Source organism: Pangasianodon hypophthalmus, chromosome 6 (genome assembly GCF_027358585.1).
Source record: "Pangasianodon hypophthalmus isolate fPanHyp1 chromosome 6, fPanHyp1.pri, whole genome shotgun sequence".
NCBI classification, from domain to species: Eukaryota; Metazoa; Chordata; class Actinopteri; order Siluriformes; family Pangasiidae; genus Pangasianodon; species Pangasianodon hypophthalmus.
This window is the reverse complement of record NC_069715.1, coordinates 6049975-6077131: the sequence shown is the minus strand read 5'-3', so window position 1 is coordinate 6077131 and position 27157 is coordinate 6049975. Positions and strand designations below refer to the sequence as shown.

At 37.9% G+C, this 27157-nt stretch overlaps 2 protein-coding genes across 2 annotated transcripts in view; one reads left to right on the top strand and one right to left on the bottom strand.

Annotated features, from left to right (window-relative positions):
- The window catches only part of chst8 (carbohydrate (N-acetylgalactosamine 4-0) sulfotransferase 8), an 88847-nt gene that overhangs the window by 15796 nt on the left and 45894 nt on the right, over positions 1-27157 (top strand). The window contains exon 2 of the mRNA XM_026927349.3: positions 961-1161. Within this exon, the coding sequence (XP_026783150.2) occupies positions 972-1161 (190 nt within the window). The 5' untranslated portion in view covers positions 961-971. The remainder of the gene's footprint in view (positions 1-960; positions 1162-27157) is intronic.
- On the bottom strand, positions 19595-22729 carry LOC117597593 (uncharacterized). The gene is made up of 5 exons (XM_034305481.2): positions 22285-22729; positions 21522-21608; positions 21241-21363; positions 21080-21157; positions 19595-20321 (listed from the first exon to the last, which is right to left on the bottom strand). The coding sequence occupies exons 1-5, from the start codon at positions 22307-22309 to the stop codon at positions 20185-20187; spliced, it is 450 nt and encodes a 149-aa protein (XP_034161372.1). The 5' UTR covers positions 22310-22729; the 3' UTR covers positions 19595-20184.

The following is a 27157-nucleotide window of genomic DNA, read 5'->3' as shown; positions in this document are numbered from 1 at the left end:
TTCCTCTGATTCATTTCTTAGACAGACTGTCAGCTAATGTTTACATGTCAGTAATATTACAACTCACATGGTCAAGTTTTTCAGTCTAACTGTATAAACAGAGCCTTGGTGTTACATACACGCTCTGTGCGTGTGTGTGTGTGAGCTCACTCAGTATGATTATAGTCTCCAATCTCTAATCTATAGTCTCTAATACAGTTCATATTCAGTGATCATATTCAGCTGGTCTCAGGCCAACAGCAACAGCAAAATAGAGATAATTTTTTCTAAAATGTTTTGAGTAACAAGCCGCCTGACCGTTAAACTCCCTGCAGGCCATTAGCTGATTGACTGGATGCCCCATAATGTCTACATTACACACAACATTGCCAATATTCATGCCACTCAAGCATGAGGCAGATTAGCAAACTCACAATACAGCAGGAGGCAATGGGACAATTTCTTTTTACTTTTTTACCACGGATGGTGGAATGATTTCTTTTTGTTACCCCTGCAGTCAGGATTGTAGGGAAATTGCACAAAGCGGTACTGATTTCCACATTCTCCACAGAGCACTGGCTGGCTGTGTTGAACATTTTCTCTTTAAGAAATAATAGAGATAAGTGAAGCTGTGGGTCTGTTTCTCATGATGAGAATCTGCTTTTAGTGTGGAAAGAGATCAGAGCTCTTGAACTGCATCACTGCTGAGTTCACAGTGAATAATAATAAAATAATAAAATAACTAAACAAATACAATAATAATAATAATAATAATAATAATAACTTTAAATGTTAAATTACCTTTATGTTAAAGTTAAATTTTACTAATATTACTTTGTTTAGACTTTATGAAGTTAAAATCCCTCAAGACATCACCATCAGATAAGAACTTTCAACACCATTCGTTTAATGGCTTTCTTTCCTTCTCTCTTTATACCTGCCCCCACCTCTCCATTCTCTCTCTCTCTCTTTCTCTCTCAGTGCGTAGTGAAATGCTGTGGCCAGACTGTAAAGTTCTGGAGGCTGTAAAAGGAAGGCGAAGGTCAAGGCGGGGGTCCATGCGTGGGTCACGGCTGAAGCTCTCTTGCTCCTTCTGGTTTGTGCTGTTGTTCGGGGCTGGAGGTTTGATACTCTTCATCCACCTTCAGGACCTGTCAGACATGGTGCAGCAGCAGGGACCAGGTCAGACATTGCGTTCTAACACCACTCACACACACACACATACACAGGACCAATGATTGAATCAAAATCAATCTGATGCAGACGTTCAATGAGAAACTAATTAGACAGAGAGGGGGAGTGTGACTATGTTGTACTGCTGTGGTCTGGATGAGCTGTTTAAGGCACGTCCCCTCTCCTGTTCTCCCTATATTATAAAATCTTCTTCACCCATATTGGTCTGGTCAAACTCATTTCTACAGCGCATGTTTTGCTGTTAGTTTTGAAGGGCATTTTAAGGGCTGTCTCAATCGCAAAATGTGTAGTCATGTCGCCCCGGAAATTGAGTCATCAGTTTCCCAATGTGTAGTGAGCCAGGTTCCTTATCAGTGCCCAAACTCAAGTACACAATGTACTGATTCACGACCTAGGGAGCTAGGGAGCTGATGGAGACGCACCACGTGTGATGGGATGCCAGTGCAATACTGTCACTCATCTTCGTCTGAGCTTTCTGTCGTTCCCCTTGATGGAATCCTGCAGAATGAACACACATCATATGTTTCAAGCACTCCCTTGCTCTCACTGTCACAATTAGTGTCTCCCTACAGATGAAAGAAAGACCCAGAAGAAAAAAAGAAAAGTAGTCTGTGATGGTGTTATATGTGTGGCAGCCAGGAAAAACTCTTCACCTGGTATATATGTGTATATATGTGTGTATATATATATATATATATATATACACACACACACACATTTTCCTGAACTGAAATACGTTACTGTTTTGCATCTATCTCCAGAGTCTAGCAGCATCACAGACATTTTGACAGCAGATGTCTGATTACAAACTGAATTGATTGGACCTTTGTGGGTTTTGCTGCAGCACATAGCTATCCAGCAACTTGATCAAAGCATGACATTCACTGTGTGAGGAAATCACACTGTCCGTTTTTAATGCTGCGTTTGTTAAACTGGCTCCTTCCACAACATGATCATTTCAGAAAGCATAAGTAAGACTCCACAACATTTTTTCTTAAAGATGAGGTGTCAAAGTATGTTATAAGCAGAAAAAAAGTTGTCTAGAACCAGATTTTTTATCTTTTTGCCAGAATTCAGCCTATTTTCCTAGACTGCATCATATGTAAGGCATCTTCTCTCTAAGGCAAGCAGACGAGAAACTGAGTGAGAAGAAGTGAAAGAAGATGCAACACATGCAAATCCCATTTGTCAGCACAGCAGGGAGAAAAGTCAACTCCCTTAATCCCTAACACACCTTCACACAGCAAAGCCTGAGGAAATTAACGGGATGCTCTGATTCTATGCACTAATTCTATTTGTTTAATAGATTGTTGCTATGTACTCATGCAGAGTCTGTGTGTGTGTGTGTGTGTGTGTGTGTGTGTGTGTGTGGAGTCAGCAGGTGGATGGGATGGCCTTGTTTTGTTTTTTTTTTAATTATTAGTTTTTTAACCAGACCTCATTGATGTCCTTTGGTTATGTGGAAATGTGAATGGCATCCAGAGGGAGAGACTACTGCGAGTCTCACAGTAAGATAAGAAAAGAGATTACAATGAAACGTGTGGGAAAACATTTTGCCATGACAAGTAACATCAAAAGGTGAAGAATAATCCAATCGGCTTAGTCTGTCTGACAACTTCCAAGGCTTTTGGGGTTTAGACATATGAAAGAGTTGTGATGAAATATTACTAAATTCAAAGCAATGAAATGTTGAATGATGGCACAAGGCTTCATTTTAAGCCCAGTGTTCATATGGCAAAGTGTCTCAGAGCTGTGTGTGAAGGTTTCCTGAAGCCTGAAACTCCTCCTCCAAGAGAAAGTGACACTCGACTGAGGAGAATAGAGTGGAGGAGTGGATGAATCCTGTCTCTCTGGCCATCACTGAGGTGTGTGTGTGTGTGGGTCAGGTCTCATCTGGAGGGACAAAAGATGAAGCCATAACAAGCTGTCAGCTGGTGAAATGTTCCTCTGCTGACAGGAGGATGAGGAGACGCAGCGCTGCAGTGACTCACTGATGCTCAACTGATAAATGATAAATTAGGTGACGGGTATGGAGGAGAGTGTGTAATAGCTGTTACTGGAGACACACACACACATATACACACATGCACAGAGTGTGACAAGCTGACCAAGGCCAGCAAGGCCTTATGGCTGAACATGGATTCACAAAATATTCACTGGAATTCAAAAGGAAGTCGTGTGAATGATGACTTGTCATATAAACTGACTGTTTAACTGACTGTTAAAGCGCTAAATATTAACCGTTAATATTGTGGAGTCTGCAATTTTATTATTTTTATTTATAATTTTTACAGAATACAACACAATGGGACATGTCGGTGTAGAAAAGTACTAAACATCGCCACCTGTCACCACCCCAAAGTAGATTATTTTCCAATAACAGCACATCCCGAAGTGTTTTATTCCTTTTATACTACCGTGATTTGCAAAAGATTATACTTTTTTATTTGTTAATTAACAACATGCCACACTTTTATCTGTTTATAGTTTAACATTTCATATTGTGAAACAGGTTAGTTCCTTTTATCACTAACGTTATAGCAGCTATAAAGTCATTTCCTCATCAAGCTCACTTTTCCCTCTTCAATTTAATAAAACAAAACAAAAAAAACACAACTTGTCGTATTATGAAGACACCAGAAAACACTAACTCCTCTGTCCTGAAGAGTCTTCCATTGCAGAAAACTCTGTGTGCGTGTGTGTGTGTGTGTGTGTGTGTGTTTAAATTCTATAGCTGAGGCTTTCCCCCAAGGCCATGTGTTATGAAACTAATACTTGCACATTAGTTTAGATGATCTTAGGTTTCCAGGTTTTATGACGTTACCAAGCCGTGATGAACTGCGTTGTTGTGCATTCAGGATGCAGAGTCACGCACAGAAATGAGCCAAAGAAAAATAAATGAGCAGCACTAAATGCTCACTAAAACTTCAGGAGTTTGCCTGGCAAATCCATCTTCACTAAACATGTCAAGCTTCAGAGATGCAGGCTGCTCAGTGTTTTTTTTTCTGAGGCTGTTTAGGCCTATTTCGCTCTTCTGGGTATTCACGCTCTATCCCTTCATCTGTCCAGTGAAATCTGTTTTCTGAGATTTCATTCTACGATAAAACCTCACCGAATTGATGTGAACCTCCTCAGGTCTTCTGCAAGACGTCTAGAACTCAGAAAAAAAATACGTGATAAAGTGCAGAAACACAACATTTTCTAAAACACTTACATTTTGTGTGTGTGTGTGTGTGTGTGTGTGTGTGTGGTAAGTGAGGTTATGGGATTGGAAGATTTAAGATGTTATAATAAACCTGTTCTTGCTGTTTCTGAACTTCTGGGTGTTATTGTGTCAGCACTTACACCAGTTCATTTATTCTTCTATCTTCAGTAAGTGCTCACACACACATTCACACACTCATTCACCACTAGGGGCAATTTAGCATTGCCAATCCACCTACTGGAAGGTGAGAGGAAACCAGAGATTCCAGAGGAAAACTACAGACATGGGGAAAACATGTGTAACTCCACACAGACCCAAGCCCAAGTGTCTATTTATATCTCCACCATGTATAAACATTTCAGCAACAGAAATCTTTCTCATAAAAGCATAAATAGTCATATTTTATTACAGTTCCCAAGTTCAGGTCCTTCTTAGACGTCTATATGCATTTTATAGGTTTTTGATCTCAGCCATTAGTCACCAGAGCTTTGGTCATTTCAGCTGCTCAGAATCAGGCTGGCTAGCTTCTGATAGTCTTTCATCTTAGAAATGGAAGATTTGTGATGGCCGAAGCTCTCAAGGTGGAGAAACTCTGTGCTTTTCAGAGTAAGAGGATTTCAGACTCCTGCATTAAACCCAACACAATGGAGGGATTTGTCAAGTCTCCTCATAGGTGGAAGCGAAATTTCCAAATTTCTAACATGTCAGTGAAATACAGTACAGCTCTGAAGTAGGTCTGCCTTTGCGCTTAACACTTTCAGTTCCGACTCACTACAATTCAGTTCAGGCTCAGAGTATATCTTTCTTGTCTGTTTTTGGTGATTTGTAAGTACATAATTGTTGTCTCCCATTGTGCAACAGAAGTGTACACAAATCACTGATCCACTCAGAGCTTCATACATAACTCCTGCCTTAAATTTACTTTGTGATCACTTGCTGTTATACAGTACATGGCCTCACACAGTATTCAGTATTCACGATTTATGTAACACAGACCCAGGACATTTCCCCTCCCCACCAGAAGAGGCTGCATACCAGGAACAATAGCATGACCTCTGGCAAGTACTTCCTGGTTACTTCCTGGATTTGAACTATTTAAACAATCCAAGGTTTTTCTTTTTTTTTTTTTTTCTTGGTTGGTTGGGGTTTGTGTTTGTTTGTTTGTTTGATTTGTCTCTTGTTTTTTAATTGCTTTTGGTTCAGTGATGCAATAAGCATATCAAACTATGCATATATAAATGGCTATTTTTAGACAAGTACAAGGGGAAAAAGAAAGGAGACACATAAAACAAACTTAGATAATCCCTCAGATGAAAATAGCTTAATTTTCTTATCTTTTGAAATTCCCAATGATCTTATCTAAGAGAAGAAATGTCTTTGCAGCTTTCTTGTTGGATTTGAGGCTATGCAATGATTCATGAAGGCGTTTTACATAAGTCTGCCATAAATAAGCTAAGATTAGGTTTGAAGGAGGTTTTTCTTGCTTTGTGTAAATTAAATTCCCCCAACAGCACTAGAAGCCTTATGGAATCATCTAGGAAACCCAAATCTTGTGAACCCTTTTACATTGTGTAAGTTCTGAGGCTTTGTTCTAAGCTTATTGTTCATTGCACATTCGCTTCGTTATTTGGATTAACCCATGTTGTGTACATGCATTGACTAGACAATGAATGACCATCACCTGCATTTTGGCCTTGCTTTCGAATTACATTTTCACTTTGTTTGCTATAATTTCTATTACAGCTCATTCTGCATCTCATATATTATAAATAAATAACATTCCTGCAATGTTCTAAAGCATTTGCTGTAATAACAGTTTGCTTCATAATGCTACGAGAAGCTATGTTGAATGTTGTGTAGCATTGCTCACACAACATTCCCAGTTCGACAAAAAAAAAGCAAACAAAAAGTAAAATAATGCAAACACTTATTTTAACATTCCGAAATAAAACAAACTGAAATGTTGCAGAAGGGTTTTAGGAGTAATAAAAACTCTCTCAAAAACACGTAAACGTATAGATTGAATTTTAAAAAAGTTCTTAGAGGTCAAGATGATGAGCTGCGGGTAACATTGCCATCTCACAGCTCTGTGCTTCCTGGTTTGATCCTGAGCTTGGGTTACTGTCTGTGTGGAGTTTCACTTATTGTCCCCTTGTCTGTGTGGGTTTCCTCTGGGTTCTCCACTTCTCCCACCTCCCAAAAACATTTCAGTCAGTGCACTGGCTATGCTTTAGTTCCTGAAGGTGTGAATGAGTGTGTGCATGGTGCCCTGTGTCGGACAGGCGTTCCATCCAGGGTGTATTCCCGGATCACGCCCAGTGTTCCTGGGATAGACTCTGGAATCACCGCTCTACCCAGGATAAAGCACTTACTGAAGATAAATGAATAAAGTTCCCAGAACTGTAACATTCAAAAAACCTTCTGCTAACCTATAATGGTTAGTCATTACACCATATTTATTAATTACCAGTAAATTATCTAGTGCTAGCATTGTCCAATATTGTTCCACTCTCATACTTTTCCTTTTCTTTAACATTACCTTAATTCCCCTCTTTCATCACTTTAGTCTTAGCATGTGAAAAAGTCCAAGAAATTCAAGCTGAAAGTGCAGTGCTACATTGAATCGCACACTCTCATCGACATGTAGCCGCTTGGTAAATGACATTTCGGTCAATGTCCTGTCAGAGCTGAAGACAGCAGAGGAGTGAGTGTGCATTCATTATGCTAACAGCAAGAGATAATCTCCACTGTTTCCTCTCCTGGAGACATTTGGGAAAAGCAGCCAGTTTAGAGACAGGTCAAAGCTCTTGACTCTCACTCGGTCATGCAAAAAGAACTGGAAACACACACACACACACACATACACAAAGATGAAGATGTGAATTCTGGGCAGACTGTTCATTGAGCTGTGATCTGATATGTCCTTACGAGCGTTGTATTTAGACGTTAGCAAAATGAATACTGGCTTTAACTAACAGCTGACCATGTTCCAATATTATATTTACGTATCATGTTCATTACCAAATACTTGATCACAGTGTATAATATTACAATAATAATGTCTCTATTTAGGATGGAATTTTTATTGAAAACAAAAGCATGGTGTCCTGACCACCATGTAACTGACCTGGGAACTTCTTCAAGACAGAAGTTTGTGCTTTGGTGAAGGAACGGCCATTTATAGGTGATAACAGGATCTGTTATAGTCTCACCGACATTTCACAACAATAAACATAACTATAAATGAATAATATGTATGACTCTTTCATAAATAAATAACAGTTAGCTATGGTAAATCGCTGTGATATAAGCAGAATAAAAAAACCCCAAGACATGCTTTTATAGGAAATTAATCAACTTTTGGGTAGTCCGCTTTGCATCCCACTGACCTGTTGATTATTTTCCTATAACAGCACACCCTCACATGTTTTACTCCTTACATGACTACTGACTCTTGCTAATTTGACATAGTACTTACTGTATGTTAATCTAACACTTAAACAAATGAAGCTTGGTGAAACTGAACATCTAACATGGTATTTGCAGGTGTATCATTGACTGTATGTGTTCTTGTGTGGCTCTGAAATCTTTCTAAACAAATAAATGTGAATGTACAGTCAATGACAGAAATATTGGCACCATTCATGAAAAAATGAGACAGAATGATTCAAAATTTCCACTCACACAATAGGATAAATTACTTACTTAATTATTCACTTACTTTTATTTACTTATTCTCATACAATTTTTTTAAATGGTAGCAATTTCACTTAAAGTATATGTGATGAAATTACTGACACCCCAAAAAGATAAATTGAATGCAAATAATTGTCAATTTTGAAAGAATTCTATTAGTTTTGGATATTTATTTTAGATTTGCATTAAAGACAATAATCCATGTGCATAAATCTAGGAATATAACAAAGTTTAAAATGTTCTATGTATGGCAGAGCCCAAGATCCTCTGCAACCGTCTCAAACCTTGTTAAATGCTACAGGAACAAGCTCCAAATAAAACTTCAACCGATATTAATTATGGGGTGCCATTAATTTTGAAAAAACCATGTTTTTTGCAAAGAAAAGACTAAGTATTGTTTATGCACTATGTATGAATCAATCTTGTATGTGAAAAAGTATTGGTACTATAGACCGTTATATAACTATAGACTGTTTCAATGAGAAAAATAATACTTTGTTGAAGGAGCATGTGCTTTTCTAAAACATTTCCGGTTGCGCCATTTTTAAATACAAAGCTATCAAAAAAATGATTAGCATGCAGTTAATGAATCTCCAGAGAAATGAACAAACGAGATATGTGTACATATATAAATGAATAAACAATGGCTTGTGATTACTAGATCCTTTAAACAAGGAACAGTTTTTTTTTTCCTACGGACGTAAAACTTATGACTTACCCTGGTGTGTATCATTACTTTGTTGATAAGGAGTGTGTTTACACCAGAGAAGTGCTGACACTGTATCATAGTTTGGAAGCTTACAACTACATTCTTAGAGGAAAGGTGTGAAATATCTGTTTCTATAATGAGGATGGCATCTGTTTTGTGTATTGGATAGTTGGAACAAGTCAAACGCTGTCTGAAACATACTCGGCATGGTTTATTGATAGAAGAATGGGGAAATTGCAAGCAGACCCTGTACATGTACGGCTGGGTAAGTTAGATAGCTAATTGGTTAGCTTTCTTGTTTGGCAAATGAATGCATTACACAGTTCAGTATTCATCTGTTTAGGATACAACATGCAGTTCGTATTGGCCTCTGGTTTTAAATATCTCTGATTATCAGATTAGGCTTGGTTTGTAGTTATGTTGCTGTAATTCTTGCGGCTGTGGAACAATATGAAAGGGAAGGCTTAAATGCCTCATCAGTGACCTGACAAAATATCTGACAACAGAACAGCTAGTCCTAATTTTAATTTTGGATTTAAATCAACCTACCAGATGTAAATTATGGTCCTTCACTATTGTTTTGAATGCTGTTTACTGCCAGATATGTCCTAGGAACAGCAACATCACTTCCTGCACTCATGAATATTCATTTGTAACGGTCTATATATCATCCTCTTACACTTAAGCTGAGTGGCATTGCATGTTTTATTCTATTTTATATATTTATCTTTGCTAAAGAGTCCCTGGTGGTCTAGCAGCTAAGGATCCTGTGCTGTCAGTGCCGCAGTCCAGGTTCAATTCCTGGGCAGGGAATCAACCCGGCCGCTGGGAATGTCCTCTCAGTGCTGGTCCCAAGCCTGCATAAAATGGGAGGGTTGTGTCAGGAAGTGCATCTGGTGTAAAACCTGTGCCAAATCAAACATGCGGGCCAGTGAGCCACTGTGGCAACCCCTAACAGGAGCAGCTGAAAGAACAGCGACATATTTATCTTTGCTAAATTTTAGGAAGGGTGGCAATAATTCTGGAGTGTGCAATTCCATTATCCCACCACTGTGTATGCTTTGAGAGAGTGAATTGCATCATACGACAAATCACGAGAGGCACAACACACTGTTATAGCAGATGGGAGACAAAAAGAGCTAAATAAACAGCTTATACGGGATAATAGCTGATCTGTGCGCCCATTAAGACTGATTGGATTTGCAGTCATCTTTTCAGAACTACATTTTTTATTGAGGCACACAGTGTAAAAACTCAATTTAGGTTTGTAAAATGAACGGCTGTATGGAAATGATACTCGCAGCATCAAGTTTTCGCTCATGTTTGGGTTATTTTAGTGCATTACTGCAGTAGAGATTACTGAGGTTTTGAGGAGAAGGTTTGGGGTAAAAGATGGTGTTGGTCAGCTGAAGAGTTTAAGAGCAAGAAAATGAGACACACAAACGAGAGACAGAGAGAAAGAGCTGCTCTCAGACATCTGCTTATCCAGCAGAGAAAAGCTGGATGTCCTCCTCAGTTCACCTGACTGGAGATGTGATGAGTTTTGTCATGGCAGATATTAATGAAATGTACTTTTAAACCTGGTACTGAGTGTTTAGTGTCTTAGTCTCTCGCTCTCTCTCTCTCACACACACACACAGACAAACTCAGGCCATCTGCTTCTGAGTGGATATAAGAGGACGAGGGCTAAAGTTTTTGTTCATTATTGATGGAATTTTAGAAAAAATGACTTGAAGTTAATATATATTTTCTTCACAAGGGCTTTATTATTATATCGTATGATTATATGGTATGGTTTTTATATTATATGATCACCTGAGAACTGCTGCTGTAATTATAAAGACTGTCATGTTCTCATTATTCTCTTATTCTCTTAGTCACAATCTGCTCATACTGAATATACTGTACAGTATACAGAAGAGTAATTACTTATAATCTTACTATCTGCTGTCACACAAAAGAGGACAGGTTCCCTTTTGAATCTGGTTCTTCTCAAGGTTTCCTCCTCCTGTCATTTCTCAGGGAGTTTTTCCTTATCATTGTTGCCTCTGGCTTCTTCATTAGAGGTCTAAATTTATGTCTGGGTTTATTTAAAACTTCTTTGTGACAGCTTTTTTTTTTTTTTAAACAATTTTAACAATGTCTATACACATAAAAGTGAATCTACATGGAAGATGTGACATAAAGTTCGTACAGTGTACAAGTAAGATTTACCCCAAAAACAATAACCACAGAAAGTCATCAATAATTCATCAGTAATTAACCTGATCAGTAATTAAAATTTCATTTTGGAAGTTGTCTATAAAATGATGAAATATCATATCAATGTTTCTGCTTTCTGGCAAGCTTTCTAGTGGAAAAAAAAAAAAAAGAATAGTGCCTGTATTTGTATCTATTTAGAACACATTACCTGTTACCTGAATAGTGAATCTGATGGGGTTACATCCCTATTATACACACATTCACACACTCATCCTTGCTAAGTAACACTTCGTTTAGCTTCATTAGCTCTCATGGATTCTCTTCCATTAATCCTGACAGTGAATGACTTTCAGCTTCTCTGGTGTTCAGACAGATTGGAACACACACCATGTTCCCTGAAAGAGACGATTTTTTTTTTCTGTAACAGCTCAATCCAGTGAGCGGCCACCCTGAGAATTGATCTGCAATTACTGACAGGCCGCCTGCAGTTTCTCTGAGAAAACACTCCTCATGCTGAGCGTGTGAGTGAAAGAGAGAGAGCATGGGATTTAGAGAAGGAAAGGGAGCCAGATACAGAAGGAAAGTGGCACACAAAGAAGGATAAGAGAAGCTGAGACATGGTTAAAAAAAAGAGCTCCTGTTTCACACGAAATCCTGAGGGAAGTGGTGTTTCAGTGGTTAAAGGCTACTAATAAGAAGGTTTTGAGTTCACATCCCAGCATTCCCAGGTTGCTATTACAAGTTATTATCTGTTTCTTCACCACTTTTGTGCTTTTAATCATTGCCCACAGCAGCCATATGAGGACTTGCAGTTGTTAAAGTGTTTGTTCCTTCCTTCCTTCCTTCCTTCCTTCATTCATTCATTCATTCATTCATTCATTCATTCATTCATCTTCAGTAGCTTAATCCAGTTCAGGGTATGGATGGATTCAGATCCTAAGAGCCTATCCTGGGAACGCATTGGGTAGGAATACATCATGGATGAGATGCTTGTGCACACATACCTGGGGGTAATTTAGCATAGCCAATCCACATACAACCATCTTTTAAAGTATTAGGAGGAAACCGGAGGAAACCGGAAACCAAAACGGACACAGGTAGAACATGGAAAACTCCACACAGACAGTACCCTCAGCTCAGGATCAAATCCTGGTTGCTCCTCGCACCATCATGCAGCCCCTGCTAATGAAAAATGAAAACGCATTTAAAAATGATATGTATTCAAAGCTGTTTTCATTTACATTTACAACATTTTGCACACACCCTTATGCAGAGCGACTTACAGAAGTGCTTTTTGGTCTCCATGGAAACTATCCTCATGCTAGTACAAATAGGTCAGGGTGTTACAATACCTGCAAGCCGAAACCTCTTAGAGAGGGGTTAGTGTGACCCAAAAGCACAACTATATAAAAAAACACACTTCTTTCCTTCCTTCCTGAAAATTCAGTGTAGGTTTAAGGCTCATTTAAGTGTTTGGTGAAGAAGTAGGTCTTCAGGTTCTTAGCTGACTTAGCTGTCGTGCAGAAGTTCATTCACCAGCTGAGTGCCAGGACAGAGAAGTCTCTGCATGGTGTCTCTGTCTGCTTAGAGACAAGCAGAAAAATATTCTGGACTAATTTACAGTACAGATTAATATCTAATAGTATTTCTGAATTTTTAAATTGGATCAGCAATATAAAATGTCATGATCATATTATGATCATGTATAAGCTAATCATAATCATCTCACTATTAGGAAAGCAATCCAACACACTCACGTTTATTACACCTGTGACAGCGACATGGACTTAAATAAAAGTAGCCTTGACTCGACTGTCAGTTATAGCCTGTGTGAATTTACAGTCTGTGGCTAGAAAGAAATTTTTTTGGTTGCACAAAAGTAAAAAAAATCCACTTTAAACCATTTGTTAGCAGCAAGTAAGACAATGCCAGAAATTGAGCCTTATTTTTATGTATTTTTTTACTTGTAATACAGGCTAGCCCTTTTGTACCTCAGCAGGAAATAATTGTATTTTAAATCTCATAGATTGGCAAGTGTTAATTCACTTTGTTTTTAAGTTTCTTAAGTTCGATCGTCATGTGACCAAAACTGACTAATATTTTTTTTTAATCAGTGAGAGAACTCACGAAGATGATGCCTATGATAAAGGATCATGATGTCTCATTAAGCTCTGAGCTTTTGCCCTGAGTCAGACCTCATAGTTTATATGTTACAGTGTAATGTCTCTGCTCTCTTTCTCTCACTCTGTGTGTGTGTGTGTGTGTGTGTGTGTGTGTGTGTGTGTCCAGCTTCACTAATGAGTCCCCGACGCCCCTGAAAAGCCTGTGGTAAAACTCCAGAATAAATGAAAATCCTTTCTCCATTTTAAAAACAGCCTCCTTAATGGCGTCTCTTTGTTTTCCCCAGGCTTGCAAGGCGAAAAATCATTCAACATTAAAGGAGACTATAATGAGAGCGATTCGGAGGTGACGGGACTTTCGGTGCTCAGCATTTTAATAAGTAGACAATTGGTAGGGAAAATATCAATGACCTCACAGGTGACACTCAGACTTTGTGAAGGATTAATTACCCAGAATGCATTATGATGGCGGGCTTGTTAGCAGGATGGGCGTGGCAGGATACAGGTCTGTGATTATATCAATATTACTGCTCCGTTTTTTCACCACTTCTGTCAAATAAGTGTCCTACGAATTAAGCGAGAGCTAATGAGATTTCTGGAGGTTCTGTTAAACAGCAAAGTACAGCGTCATTAAGAGAGACAGCTCATCCTGTCTCATCCTGCAGGGGACATCCAGAGCAATGCATTATGGGTTTATTCAGAGGTGGGCAACTAGATCAGACTTATTAATGCAATTTGGTTTTGCGATTTAAAGGAAACACATTAAATAATATTTATATTGAAATATTTATGATGTGTTTAGTGGAGAAGTGGAGTAGTGGAGGCAGTAAATGGAGCAAATCCTGGACTCAAAGTACCAGAATGCAATCCAGCTACTGTATACGACACAGTTACACTGAGTTATGGCAGAGATTCAGCTCACTAGTTAGCGATCTACAGGATGCCGAGCATGATGACATTGACAGCAGTATTAGCATTATAGTTGAGGATTTGATCCGTTTAAGCAGAGTGTACAGGTGAGGTGAGAGAGCTGGACAGACAAAAGGAAAATGAATATAGACCAACTTGTCGATGAACAAAGTTTAAACAAAAAAGCTCAGAATTTCATTATAATAATAAATCTTGGATGCCATTGAAGATCACCTGTTAATGCTAATGAAAATAAGCTTTAAAGAGAAACAGTGATCTGTAACAGCCAGTTAGATTTGCTTAAATGTTTACACTTCAGAGATTTTCTCTTGAGATTAGGATTAGGATTAGAATCACACCTAGAGGGTTAGGTTTATTTTAAACTAAAAGAAACGTAGTTGTATATGAGAAACCCTTGGATTGCAGTAATGTAGAGCAGGTTCACACGGCACACTCACACAGGAAGTGACAAATTGCAAATTACAGCCTTAAAACACACACACACACATACACCGGCATGCCCTCACACAGTAACTGACCCACATACACACTGCAGTGTGCGGTTATTATAAGCGTTGCATGGACTTAATTACACAATATAATAATTAAGAAACATTACCTAAGCTAACTGGCTGCCCAAAAACAGCACTGTGTTAATATTAGCATAAAGTAACTACAATACAGCTTAGCAAATGTTAATGTTCCCTCTCTAGAAGTATCTTTTAAGTAGCTAGTTAAATGTGTGTGTGTGTGTGTACATGATTTTGATGTACATTTGATGAAAATAATAATGTAAGTTTACATTAGATACACTAGCTAGCCAATGTTAAACAATCTAGCCACCTATCTCTGTCTTTCCTTGTCTCCCCCCCCCTCTCTCTCTGTATATCTGTGTCCCTCTCTCTTTCTGTGTCACTTTCTCTTTCTCTCTTTCTTTCTCTCTCTCTCTGTCTGTCTATCTATCTGTCCCTTTCTCTCTCTCTCTCTCTGTGTCTTTCTTGTTTTCTGCTTCTCTCTCTCTCTCTCTTTCTGTCTCTCTCTCTCTCTATCTTTCTATCTGTCCTTCTCTCTATCTCTGTCTCTCTCACTTTCTGTCGCTCTCTCTCTTGTGTAACAACAGGTGGCAGCTGAAAGCCAGGCATCTTACCATTCATGAGCTACTGATTGAATTAGCTATTTCATATTAATTATTTTGCACACACACATAGGAATCATGCAAATGCAGACACACACACACACACACACACACACACATACACACGCACATCAGATGAGCAGATGGAAAAGAAAAATGTGACTCATTGAATCGGGTCTCTCTGTGGTCAGTTGGCACCGTGCCTGCTAGCCGAGGCACAATTAATACCAACTAACAAACAAAGTAAACTCATCTAATGCACCAGGCTTTGCAACATATCAGCCAAAGTAGTGCTGTCGTTTCCTATAGTACTTTTAGTTTCTCTGTTTTAGCAAGTTTCTTCACACACAAGGGTGAGGATTTTATTTCTCTAACTTTCTCAAGCTACTGCTTTAATGAGGCTGTCAGTGAACTTTGGGTCCAAAAGTAACAGATCTGGAATCTGCAGGTCTGTTCATTCAGCCTACACACTCCAGAGAGGTTTTTTCTGCAGTTTTGCTTTTGTCCAAATCTGGTTCTGATTTTCTTCTAACTTTCTTCTAACTGTGACGTTTCACACACTCTGCTCTACAGGGACTGAGTCAGACTGTGTCACACAGTGAACTGGATATTGAATTGAATTTTATTGAATTAGTGTTCCCAGGTTAGTCCTTGCAATGAATTAATATATGAATTAATTACTTGAAGATGAAAATGAAGATGAAGAAGCCTTTATTTGTCACATATACATTACAGCACAGTGAAATTCTTTTTGTGCATTGAAAGTCTGACTATTCAGAAGACAGCTGTCCTCTGAGGTCCAATGTTTTGGCTTAAACCGATCATGTATAATTTTTTTGAAATAGGAAATCCCATGATTCTGTTCACTGGAACAGAGTTCTTTGGAGACCAGTTGCTATTGTTGCGACCAATGAGTATGTTTACAAATCCCTCATATTCAATTCAATTCATTCAATTAAATTTTATTGGTATAATAGACATTGTCACAAAGTAGCTATACAGAGGTCTTAATGTAGAATTCAATCCTTAATGAGCAAACCAGAGGCGGCAGTAGTGAGGGAAAACTACCTAAGACGACATGAGGAAGATATCTTAAGAGGAAACCAACTCAAAAGGGAGCCAATCCTCTTCTGACGCTGGATAGTGGGAATATAAATTATAAGAGTTATAACTCGTATTATAATATAAGAGTTCTGGGATGGGCACAGGACAGTGTTTCTGATTACAGCAGCAGTTCTGAGGTACAAATCTACAGTATCCAGGTGAGATTATACACTGAAGCAAGGGTGAGATCAATGACTGCTTTAGATAAACATTTTTAAACAACGAATATGTCAAATTGTGGATGTAAATTAAATTATGAAATGAAGAGAAACCTATCAATGAAGAATGTTTTTGTGTTTAATTGCTTGAATTTTTATTGTTGCATCGAAAAGGGTGAAGGCTTTCAATTTGATTCAATTCAATTTTATTTGCATAGCACTTTTAACAATGGACATTGTCACAAAGCAGCTTTACAGAAATAAATACGTTCAGCGTATAAATTTTAAATATATGAATTTATCTGTAATGAGCAAGCCAGAGGCGACGGTGGCAGGAAAAACTCCCTGAGATGATATGAGGAAGAAACCTTTAGAGGAACCAGACTCAAAAGGGAACCCAAACTCATCTGGGTCTAGTGCAATTATAAATAAATCCCTCTATAACTGTGTACTACATGGTTAAGCTTTCAGGGATTTATTATGCAAGTGAAGTAAAACCTGCACCTGTTAGTCCCGGCCTCATTTAGATCAACACAGATCCAGAGTCTGGCAGTGGAGACAGAGAGACCTGTGTGTAATAAAGAAAGCAAGAGAAAGCTGTCTGTAATAGAATGAGAGAGAGAGAGAGAGAGAGAGAGAGAGAGAGAGAGATACACCTGTCTCTTGATCCAGTCTCTCTCCGTCTCAATTTCAGCCTTTAATTGGCCGTCACAAGCTAAACCCCTTTTTCATTCATCTAAAAACTGCTACACACAATAAATTAAACCGTCAATCACCCAGCAAAGCTCTCGCTTTCTTTCGTTTCTCTGTGCATAATGTTAACTACAGGGCGCCATCTTTAACATTTCACACAGAGATTAAATTCATTCATTTTGTACTTTGTTTAAAAAACCAATTATTGTCTTGCTCAATGTGTGTGCACTGAATTAACAGAAAAAATGTGGATAAAAGGGTGAATATAATTCTCTAAAATTTGAGTTAGTGTGTCATAAAGAGTTATATCTTAAGAGCGAGTGGTTGAATGTTTGTAGGATTTATATGGCATTATCACTGTAACTAGCAGATGAAGTTATTAGATTTGGGGTGAAGGTCACGGCAAGGTCAAATGTCTGAAATAGTTTTTCAGTTGATAGCTTTTTCCTGTTTTGAAGTATATTTTTAGGGAATTTCATGCATACAAATTAGTAACAAGAAGGATTAGACATGTTGATGGCAGAGACATCCCTGTCAACACCTTTAGCATCGAGCATCGAGCTCTGTTAATACTACCACAACATGTCATCCATGTCATGACTGTAAATACACTGAAAACTGACAAACAGGTACATGTTGAGGCCAATATTAAATACATAAATATGACAATATTAATTACTTACCTATAGTTTCATGGCTTTGAAGTCCACATAGGGTTTTTTTTAACACTGAGGACATCAGAGGAGACGGCATTTTAATCTGAGACACTGTTAATCTCAAAGACCTAAGATACACTTAACAAATAAAGTAAATGCAGCAGATAAGTGCTTGGTCAGCTTATCCTTCAAAACACAGGCAAGTTTCCTGTACAGGCGAGACCACTGAACTAACCAAAACACTTGTTCTTCATTAACCTCATTATCCTGATCCGGGCTGGGCATGGAGCAGGAATATACTCTGGATGGAAAGTTGTCGCAGGGCACGGTGCACACATCCACACACTCATTCACACCTAGGGGCAATTTAGAGTTGCCCCAGTCCACATACCAGCATTTTTTCGGAGGTGGACGGAAACTGTGAAGTGGCAACGCTACTTGTGATGCCACCGTGCCACCCTTAAGAAAAACAGTTTTTTAATTTTGGCAACTCAGAATTGTGAATTAAAAGTCCAGTCATTTGACTAATGTTGATCTTAAATCACAATGAGACAGAGTTTCTGTCATTCCCGATTCCATTCCAGTTTCTGTCAAATCCAGAGTTTCTGTCATTTCTAGCGTTTGTCACTTTGGGCGAGCGTTTCATAAATGCCACATCAAACAGCAGTGAGCATCTGGATTGTAACACACATAACCCAGACCGTCTCCTGGCACTTCTGATTGTCTGTTTCCACCCCAGAATTAACCATTCACCATTCAGGCTCAAATCCCATTCAGCGCTCAGGTTTATGAGAGACTTTTCCTGTCCCATAAATCCCTTCGGCCTCCTGTTTATATGGAAGCTGAGACTGAGACAGTCTGGTCCTCTCGTAGCAGCCAAGTCCGTAGGAATGACACTTTAATAGCAGATTGCACTGATATTAGAGAGATTGCACTATTAGATGTTAGAGAGAGGAATATCAGTGTGTGTGTGTGGGTGTGTGTGTGGGTGTGTGTGTGTGTGTGTGTGTGTGTGCGCATAAGTTTTGGTGTTGGTTTTTAAAACATAATTAGCCTGTTCATTAAGTATTCCAAAGGCTCTAAGAAGGTCTGTAACAATCCAGAAATAATGTTTCTGCAATACTCTAAAACCATTTCAGTAATGAATGTTTGCTTGACAATGCTTTTTATTAAATTGTTGCTCTCTTAACATTTCATTGAGACAAAAGTCATTTGTACACACATTTTTTTGCCTCGAGAGATAATAACGCAAATTTATTTTATTAGGAGTGAACCATTCTATATATTTTCTTTTGGTTATGTGCAGCAGGGTTGTTGTTGTTTTGGTGTTTTTTTTTTTTTTGTTTTTTTTTTTTTTTGCAATTTAGCATTTTTATCTAATCAGTTCTTTAGCACTGGCTCTGTGTTCTTTATGCTTGGGTGATTTTTATTTGTGGCAAATTTTGTTTATCTTTTTTCATTGCCATATTTCTGAATCAATGAATTTGTTTTAAAATAAATCAAAAGTATCAATTTCTGACTGAATAGGTGTGAAAATGCTATAATACTAATATTATGAAAACGTTAGTGTTTACATTCCTACAAATATGGAATGTTGTTGCAGGAATGCTGTAGGAACTATAACTTTGAAATAGAAAATGTTCTTTGAACACCCGGAAAACTTATGCAACTTATTACGCATTGAACATAATGTGAACCAAAACTGCCTAGAAGCATAACATTCATGAGCAGATTGTCTGCTGTACTGGTCTGCTGTACTGGTAGCTCCGTCAGGAGTCACACATGATAAACTTTAAACTAAAGTAATGATTTTTTCAGAGTAAGTGATTTTTATTTCATTGTTCATCTTCAGTAAGTGCTTTATCCTGGTCAGGGTTGTGGTGGATCCAGAAACTATCCCAGGAACACTGGACATCCCAGAGGAAACCCACACATACACAGAGACAACAGCATGTGATTTTATTTTCTTAGATTGGTCATTAACGTTTAATTAACACACAATATCTTACAGAAATATCATATTTATTTCTTTTTTTTAAATGCTGTGGTTTCATACATGATGTAAAAACATGACTAGTGTGTATCAGTCACTCAGAGTCAAGGTATGGACTTGAAATGGATGTCTGGGACACAACAAAGAAATAGGGGTGAGGGATTGGGAATAAAAATATGTTAAAAAAAAAAAAAAAACACACACACAAGTGGAAACTGCAGAGAAACATGCGGGGGGAAAAAAACAACAAAACAAAACCAGAGTGGGAAAAAGGAAAACCAATTACATTTTCCTTCTAGGCTGCTGTTGTGGGAACTTTTTGGCATGTAACAAGGTTTTAAACAGTAGGAGACAGACAGCGTACCCCAGGCCACAGCCAGCGAGTGTGACTTTTTAAAGTTGTAATATCTCCGGCTCAAGTGTTTCTTTTTTCAGCTCCCGGGTGCCGAAGTAGTGCTCTTAGTGGAGGTGGAAGTGACTTTAGTCTTGACATGACTGACAGATCCTTTCTTCAGAGCAGACCTTTTGTCTCGCTTTTTGGAAAGATTTGACAGCTTCCTCAACATCACTACAATAAACACACAGCGCAAAACTCAGAGTGATTCCAACAGTACAATAATAACACACTAGATTTAAAAAAAAAAAACACTATCATAGGTTTTCAGCCAGTTTAGCAGATTAAATGCAAAAATATTAATTATTTATTATAATTTAATTATATCGTAGTTTTGATTACAGATTAAAATTTTAATATAGTCTATTATTAGTTTATCGCTTGATAAAGAATTGCCTACTGGTCTTAATTACACAAAGTTAGATGAAATATTTAATGTAAAGCAAGTCTGCTGGAGAGGTAACATTAGCTAACTACTTGGCTGGCTGAATATTAGCAAGTGGGTGGCTGGGTAAACTAGCTAATTCTGGGCTGCTGTTCGACCTCACATCAAGTTTGGGCGCTCTCTAAGAGTTCGCTATCCAAATACAGAAGAAAAGCAATTGGCAACATGCCATGAGTCCAAGGAATGACATTATATTATGGAAATAGGAATTTCATTAATTATATTTCAGTGTGTAATGAATTACTGTCGAGGCATTGCAAAATCTGCTTCAGGAAGAGATACTATTAATGTGATCGCAGTTACATGCTAATGCTGGCTATTTTTTTAACCTAGGAAATGAGGAGACGATACATCACAGAAAGTTTAAAGCTAAATTCTCTCACGTGACATGAACATGGCAAGTGGAAGAAGTGTGATATCTAGTGTGCACTTGCATATCAAGCTTAAACGTCGTGAATCCATATCCAGCACACAGAAGCTTCATTACCTTCTACCTCTGGATGACTTTTCCTTAAATCCCCATCATGCACTGCAGAATACTGAAGCTCCTCGCTGCCCTCAGAGCCTGTGTTAAAAACAACCTGCTCATCTTATTTTCCACAGACCTTAATCAAAAATCACTTCAACTAAGAAGTAAGACGCACGCACGTGACACACTCAATACGATGTAGCTCTGTCGGCCTTTCAGCAAAGTGCTGACGAGATCCACACTGTGCTCCATCTCCATCAAGTGCACTATCTCTCCAGTTCGGTCCAGCAAGTCCACTTGTACTAAAGCAAAGACAGTAGTTTACTCTCATATACTCTGCTGCTGTGAAGCTCCAGACGCATTATTTTGTATTTTATTGCCTCCATTTCTGTATAGAGACAGGATCTTAATCTTTTAATTAAAGATTAGAGTTATATAGGAAGAGCTTTAAAATGAGAACCTTGTGGATCCAGTTTGCACTTCTCTTTGAGACAGTGGATAAAATTTACAATGCGGCAGTTGAGGTTGAGCAGCTCAGCTCTTTTCTCTGAAGGAAGGAAATAAATAAATAAATAAATAACTTAATTAATTAATCGAATAACAATGATAACAATAATAATAATTATTATTATTATTATTATTATTATTATTATTATTATTATTATTACAAACATCTCTAAATTAATTAAAAAACAAGTGATTAATAAAATGTAAAATCGTCATGTGATTTCTAAACCTATCAGATGGGAATGAACATTTTCTGTGAAAAATAACTAAAATGTTAATTGTAAGGTAATTATAAATACATTCAGAGTGTGTCCAATGACATGCTCCTAAATGAAGTCCTCATTACAATGCCTCCATATTTAACATCAATGAATACACTCCTTAGGTTGTTTAATTAAATTCTTTTGATTAATTTATTAGTATCATCTTATTAACTGTCATAAATGTATTTTATTGTAACCTTAATAATATGGCGACATCGGATTGAATGTAGTTCATGCCTTAATTTATTAGCAAGTAGCAAATTTGTGTCCTCACTACTCCTACTGCTGTCGTCTACTACTAACATCCACCCACAATGCATGAGCATGTCAGGTTTATAATATAATTGTAGAGATTACGATTTGATTTGAAATTCATTTCTATACGCTACTGTTCACAATATTTTCTCTAATACTGAAGGTTCAGAAAATTGCTGACCAGGTTCCTGAACTCACCTCCAAGTATCACAGTCACAAACATGTCTAATGGAGTTTGATGAGAGAAACCTCGCTTCTTCGAGTTGATCTCATAGCTGGAGTGTTTGTCTCCTGTTCAGATGTTCAGTAGTAAGACAAACTCACATGGTGCTACAGTGAGAGGTTAATGTTGTTAACTACAGACTTACATAGTGACAAAAGCCAACAGAGGACGTCCTACAAGTGTGTACAACTCTCTCTCTGTCTGTCTGTGTGTGTGCGCGTGTGTGTCTTTACCTTTATTTGTCTCCATGGAGTCAGTACACAGAAAGACAGTGCTGAGATTGTAACTGGTTTGTAAGGACAGAGACGTTTGCCTGCACAGGTGAAGTCCCTGATTATAAAACCCTTAGCTTTATACAGTATCTGGTTTCTTGTGTAAACATTTCGGTTGAAATAACTTTGTGTAATAATGAATCACTCTAAAACTAGACTTTGGTAATTGCAGAAACACAATCCTGATTTTTGATTTCAGAATAAATGTGTGGTGGCTACAGTGGGTGTCGATGTGACTTAATTCTGGTAAAGTTAAAAAAAAAAAGTTGAAAAATCAGGTCTTCACCTCAACCTCAACATCTCAACTTTATGAAACACTGTATATTTCACCAGATTATGTTTCTATTTACTTCAAAATCATCTTTACAAAGATCATCTGAATAAAGATGACTTGGGGTGGCCCCCCTGTCTTTCAAAGATCCAATATAAGGTTTAATTTTTGGCGTTCACTTCATCCTATTTGTGGTGAACTAATGTTAGAATTATTTTGGATTTTTTTGAAACACACACAGAATTGGGTGAAGCGAGGCTGTGCTGTAGGCTGACTGTAACAAGCCCAGTGTTGTGGATACAGCAAGCCTATCAATGAATGTCGTGTCACGTGATTATACAGAGTGACACGCCCCCTACATTTAGCTCCATTAGGGCTAATATCTCTTAGCTTGTTTTGGTAACGTTTGCGTAATACTTCATCAGTAGGCAGGTCACGGACTCAGTGGCAGGTGTAATGAATGTGAACGAAGTGGATTATCATCCTTTTCACAAAATGTGTTTGGAGGAGAAACTAAAAGTTGATAGACTGAGCACACATCATCTAATCAAAGTTCAAATTACACAGAAGTGTTTTTTGGTTTGAACGAAAGGGTTACAACTGTATAGCATGTTTGTTATTCAGAGGAAATGCAGCATGAACCCAGTCGAGCATAAGGGGTTTGAAACAAATTATTATATTTTTAGATTTATCATAATTTTATATTTAAAGTATTATATTAGATTTATACTATAAATCAGTAATGCAGCCCCTGGTCTCCTTCAAGTTTGTGTGTGTGTGTGTGTGTGTGTGTGTAATAATTTGCTCCAATATTATTTATATTTACAGCATTTAACAAACTCCCTAATCTAGAGCAATTCACTTATTATTATTATTATTATTATTATGAAGATATAAGTATTGGTCATTGGTATTTTGCCCTTCCATTTGATATCACCACCAGCTGCGAATGAAGATGACTAAAACTCAGTCTGAATTTCTCCCACATTGAATGTCACGCTTTGATCAAGTTGTTCCATAGCTACCTGCCAGAGTGAAATGGATCAGTGAAGCCTAATCAGCTCAGCTTTTATTCAGATACTTTTAAAATGTGATACTGATGCACTGCAGTCAGAATGAAATCTTTAAATGCAGTTTTCTCTTTTTCCTTTTCACTTTTGAGGGTAATCTAATTTTAAAATGCTAGTACTTTACTGATTCAGATACATGTAAAAGAGAAACATATTTCAGTTCAGCACAGGCAGTTTTTAGAATTATATATAGTAGAATGTGCTAGAAATTCACCATTTGAGGGGAGATTTCTGATCTCTGACAAAAAAATGGCTTTTTGGCTTGATATTTGTATAGACGTCATTGACATATGGACATCTTTTAATATCATCTATACAAATAGTTCCCATTAACTTGTGAGACAGCTCAATTAGTCAATCAATCAATCAATCAATCAATCTGTTCCCAAATGGTTGTATTCATTTATTCATTTATTCATTCATTCATTCATTCACTACTTTATCCTGGTCTGGGTTGCAGTGGATCTGGTTGGGATTCCAGTCCATCTCAGGGCACCATGAAAAAAACATACACTCATTCACACCTATGGGACATTTATCATAGACAATTCTCACATCGGCATGTTTTTGGGAGGTGGGAGGAAACTGGAAACCCCAGAGGAAACAGGAAGAACAGTGAGATTCTGAACAATCATTTAACCTCACGATCGAAGAGAGGACCCAGGAGCTGTGAGGCAGCAATGCAAGATACTGGGCCACTGTGCCCTCAAATGGTTGTAGTACCTCAAAATTATCAGCACTGACACTCTAGAAGCACTTGATGCGTATTGGATGAATTTGTGGATGATATGAATCGTAATATGTGCTAAACTTTTGTACACAACAAGTGTAAACTAGTGTCTTTTTCATTGGGCATGCTGTTGAGCAGAAATAAATGCAGACTTGTGCAGATGTATTAAGTGGCGTAAATGGTTTGTGTTTGTGTTAATTCATGTACTCCTGTGTGTGTGTGTGTGTGTGTGTGTGTGTGTGGTCCCTAGATCAGTCATCACTGTAGAAAGAAAAACTAGGATGATTACATCAACCCTTTCAGCCCTCACTTTCATATGAATTAGAAACTACTTTTGGAACTTTGATTAGTTAATTATTTCAGATGAATATTAAAATCTAAATATGTGCTCAGTGTTACACATCTGTGGATGATCAGTGCTGCGGTTTGTCCACCAATCTGGAATGTTCTTTCAGCAGAGTTTTATGGTGGCATACAAATTGCATCTCTTTGTGAGAATAAATTTATTGGTGCATTTCTTCAGCCAATTGAATCTTCAGTCACTTTGAAGATTGATTCTGCCTGCAACCGTTTCTGTTGAGTATTCAGATTCAGTGCATTGGAATGCATATACACTATTTGCTGACCATAGACAAAATCCTGAGGCACACTTTTTATTTTTCAGTGTCATGTCAGAAAGGTAGCACTGCATCCTCATTTTCTCGTGGCCGTGAGTGTGTTTAATTCCCCGCATAGCACCACGAGTGATCCATGAACATGGTCACCCAGCTGTGTCCTCCACACACCAACATCCACATCAGCAAGACAATAGGGTTTTTTTTTTTTTTTTTTTTTGGCTCCTGTGAACAGGTAAGGTCCTGATTTTACAGGCCCTGAATAACACAGAATAGTTAGCTGGTACAATCAGATAAATAGTGTGTGTATTGTAAACAAATACAGCAATTTTATGAATGATGTCATATGCAAAATTGTGGGAGGAAACAATATATTAAAGAGTTCTTCTCGACAGTCGCACTGGATTCCTGTCTCAGAAAGACTTCCTGAAGAGTAAAACTGAAACTCAAGTAGTAAAATAAGATGAGATGAACAGGATGAGATAAATGCTTTCAATGACATCAATATAAGGTTTGATTTTTGGGCTCCACAACAGATTATTTGCTATATTTTTAAAAGTCTTAAAGTGCCTTAAACTGGATTATTTTGAATTCTTGTAGAACCGAGTGCAACAGCACCACCAATGGTCTTAATCATACCATTCTGTGTATTTCTTCAATGAGGCTGGGGCTGTTTTTGTCTAGCCCAGACTGTAGATTCATGCAGCCAATCCGTTACAGTCATACCACAGGTGATTACACAACGTGACACGCCCCTAGATTTTGGGTTGATATTTTTCAGCCTGCTTCACTGATGCATTTGTAATAATGAATGTGACAAAGGGGGATTATTTACTCTATCATGCTTTGTTTCCCCAAAGAAAGGAGAAACTTAAAGTAGATGGAGGAGAAACTAAAAGTAGATGGACAGAGTAGATACACATTGTCTAAGCAAAGTACAAACTACACAAAAGGACACTGTACCTCACAAGAGAACTGTAAGTTTAGCGTTTTTTTAATTTGAACAAAAGGGTTACAACTTTCCTGTTTACCATGTGTAAAAATGGTGTGGTATAAAAATGGCTGTCTGTAGTGTGCTATATATCACATATAGTACCCAATGTGTATTTTAACCATAAATACGAGGGCAGAAGGCACCTGTCCACCATGTCAGTGTGACGCCAGGATTCTTCAAGCTCCGAGTCACTCAGTCCAACAATAAATAAATGGAAATCTGTCTGTGAACTCAGGGTTTCAGCAGAGGGAGGTGTAGGTCACTCCTTTAAATGGCCAAGAAAGCAGTGAGAGCAAGATAATGTGCTACCAGAGGGATGACGTAATGTCTGATCTAAAATGATGGTCTCATTAGATCTGACCGAATGTCTGAGCTCAGACGCCATACACTGACCTTCTTCGCTTGTTTTCTGGACATCATCTATGAAAATAAAGAATTGTGTGAACATTTGTGTCCATTCGTTCTTTCCCTTGGGCCAAAACAAAAACCTTTCCTAATCTAATGTGCTCCTGAAATATGACTCTTCTATTGTTTTCTTCTCACAGACCACAGCATTCATGCAAATTCACCCGAGAGTTGTTTTTCTTCCTTTTTAGGGTTACAGATTACAGTCTCTCCCCTATATCAGCTTATCTACATTTTAATGAGAATCATATTAGATGGAGGTGTCCAATAAGTGTTCTGTATGTCGACCAGATATAGTCATCAGTGTGTCTGATTTGCTTCTTTTTCCCTGGTTTGTATTAAAAATGACAGGCTGTGGGTTTGGGTAATTGGGAAAATGTTCTTCATGGCAGCTCAGAGAGGCCTTTTAGTCACAAACTGCAATTTCCCATTTAGGAAAGCAGATAACAGACTCGGTGCAAAACCCATACCTCCCATTACGATCAGGTAGCT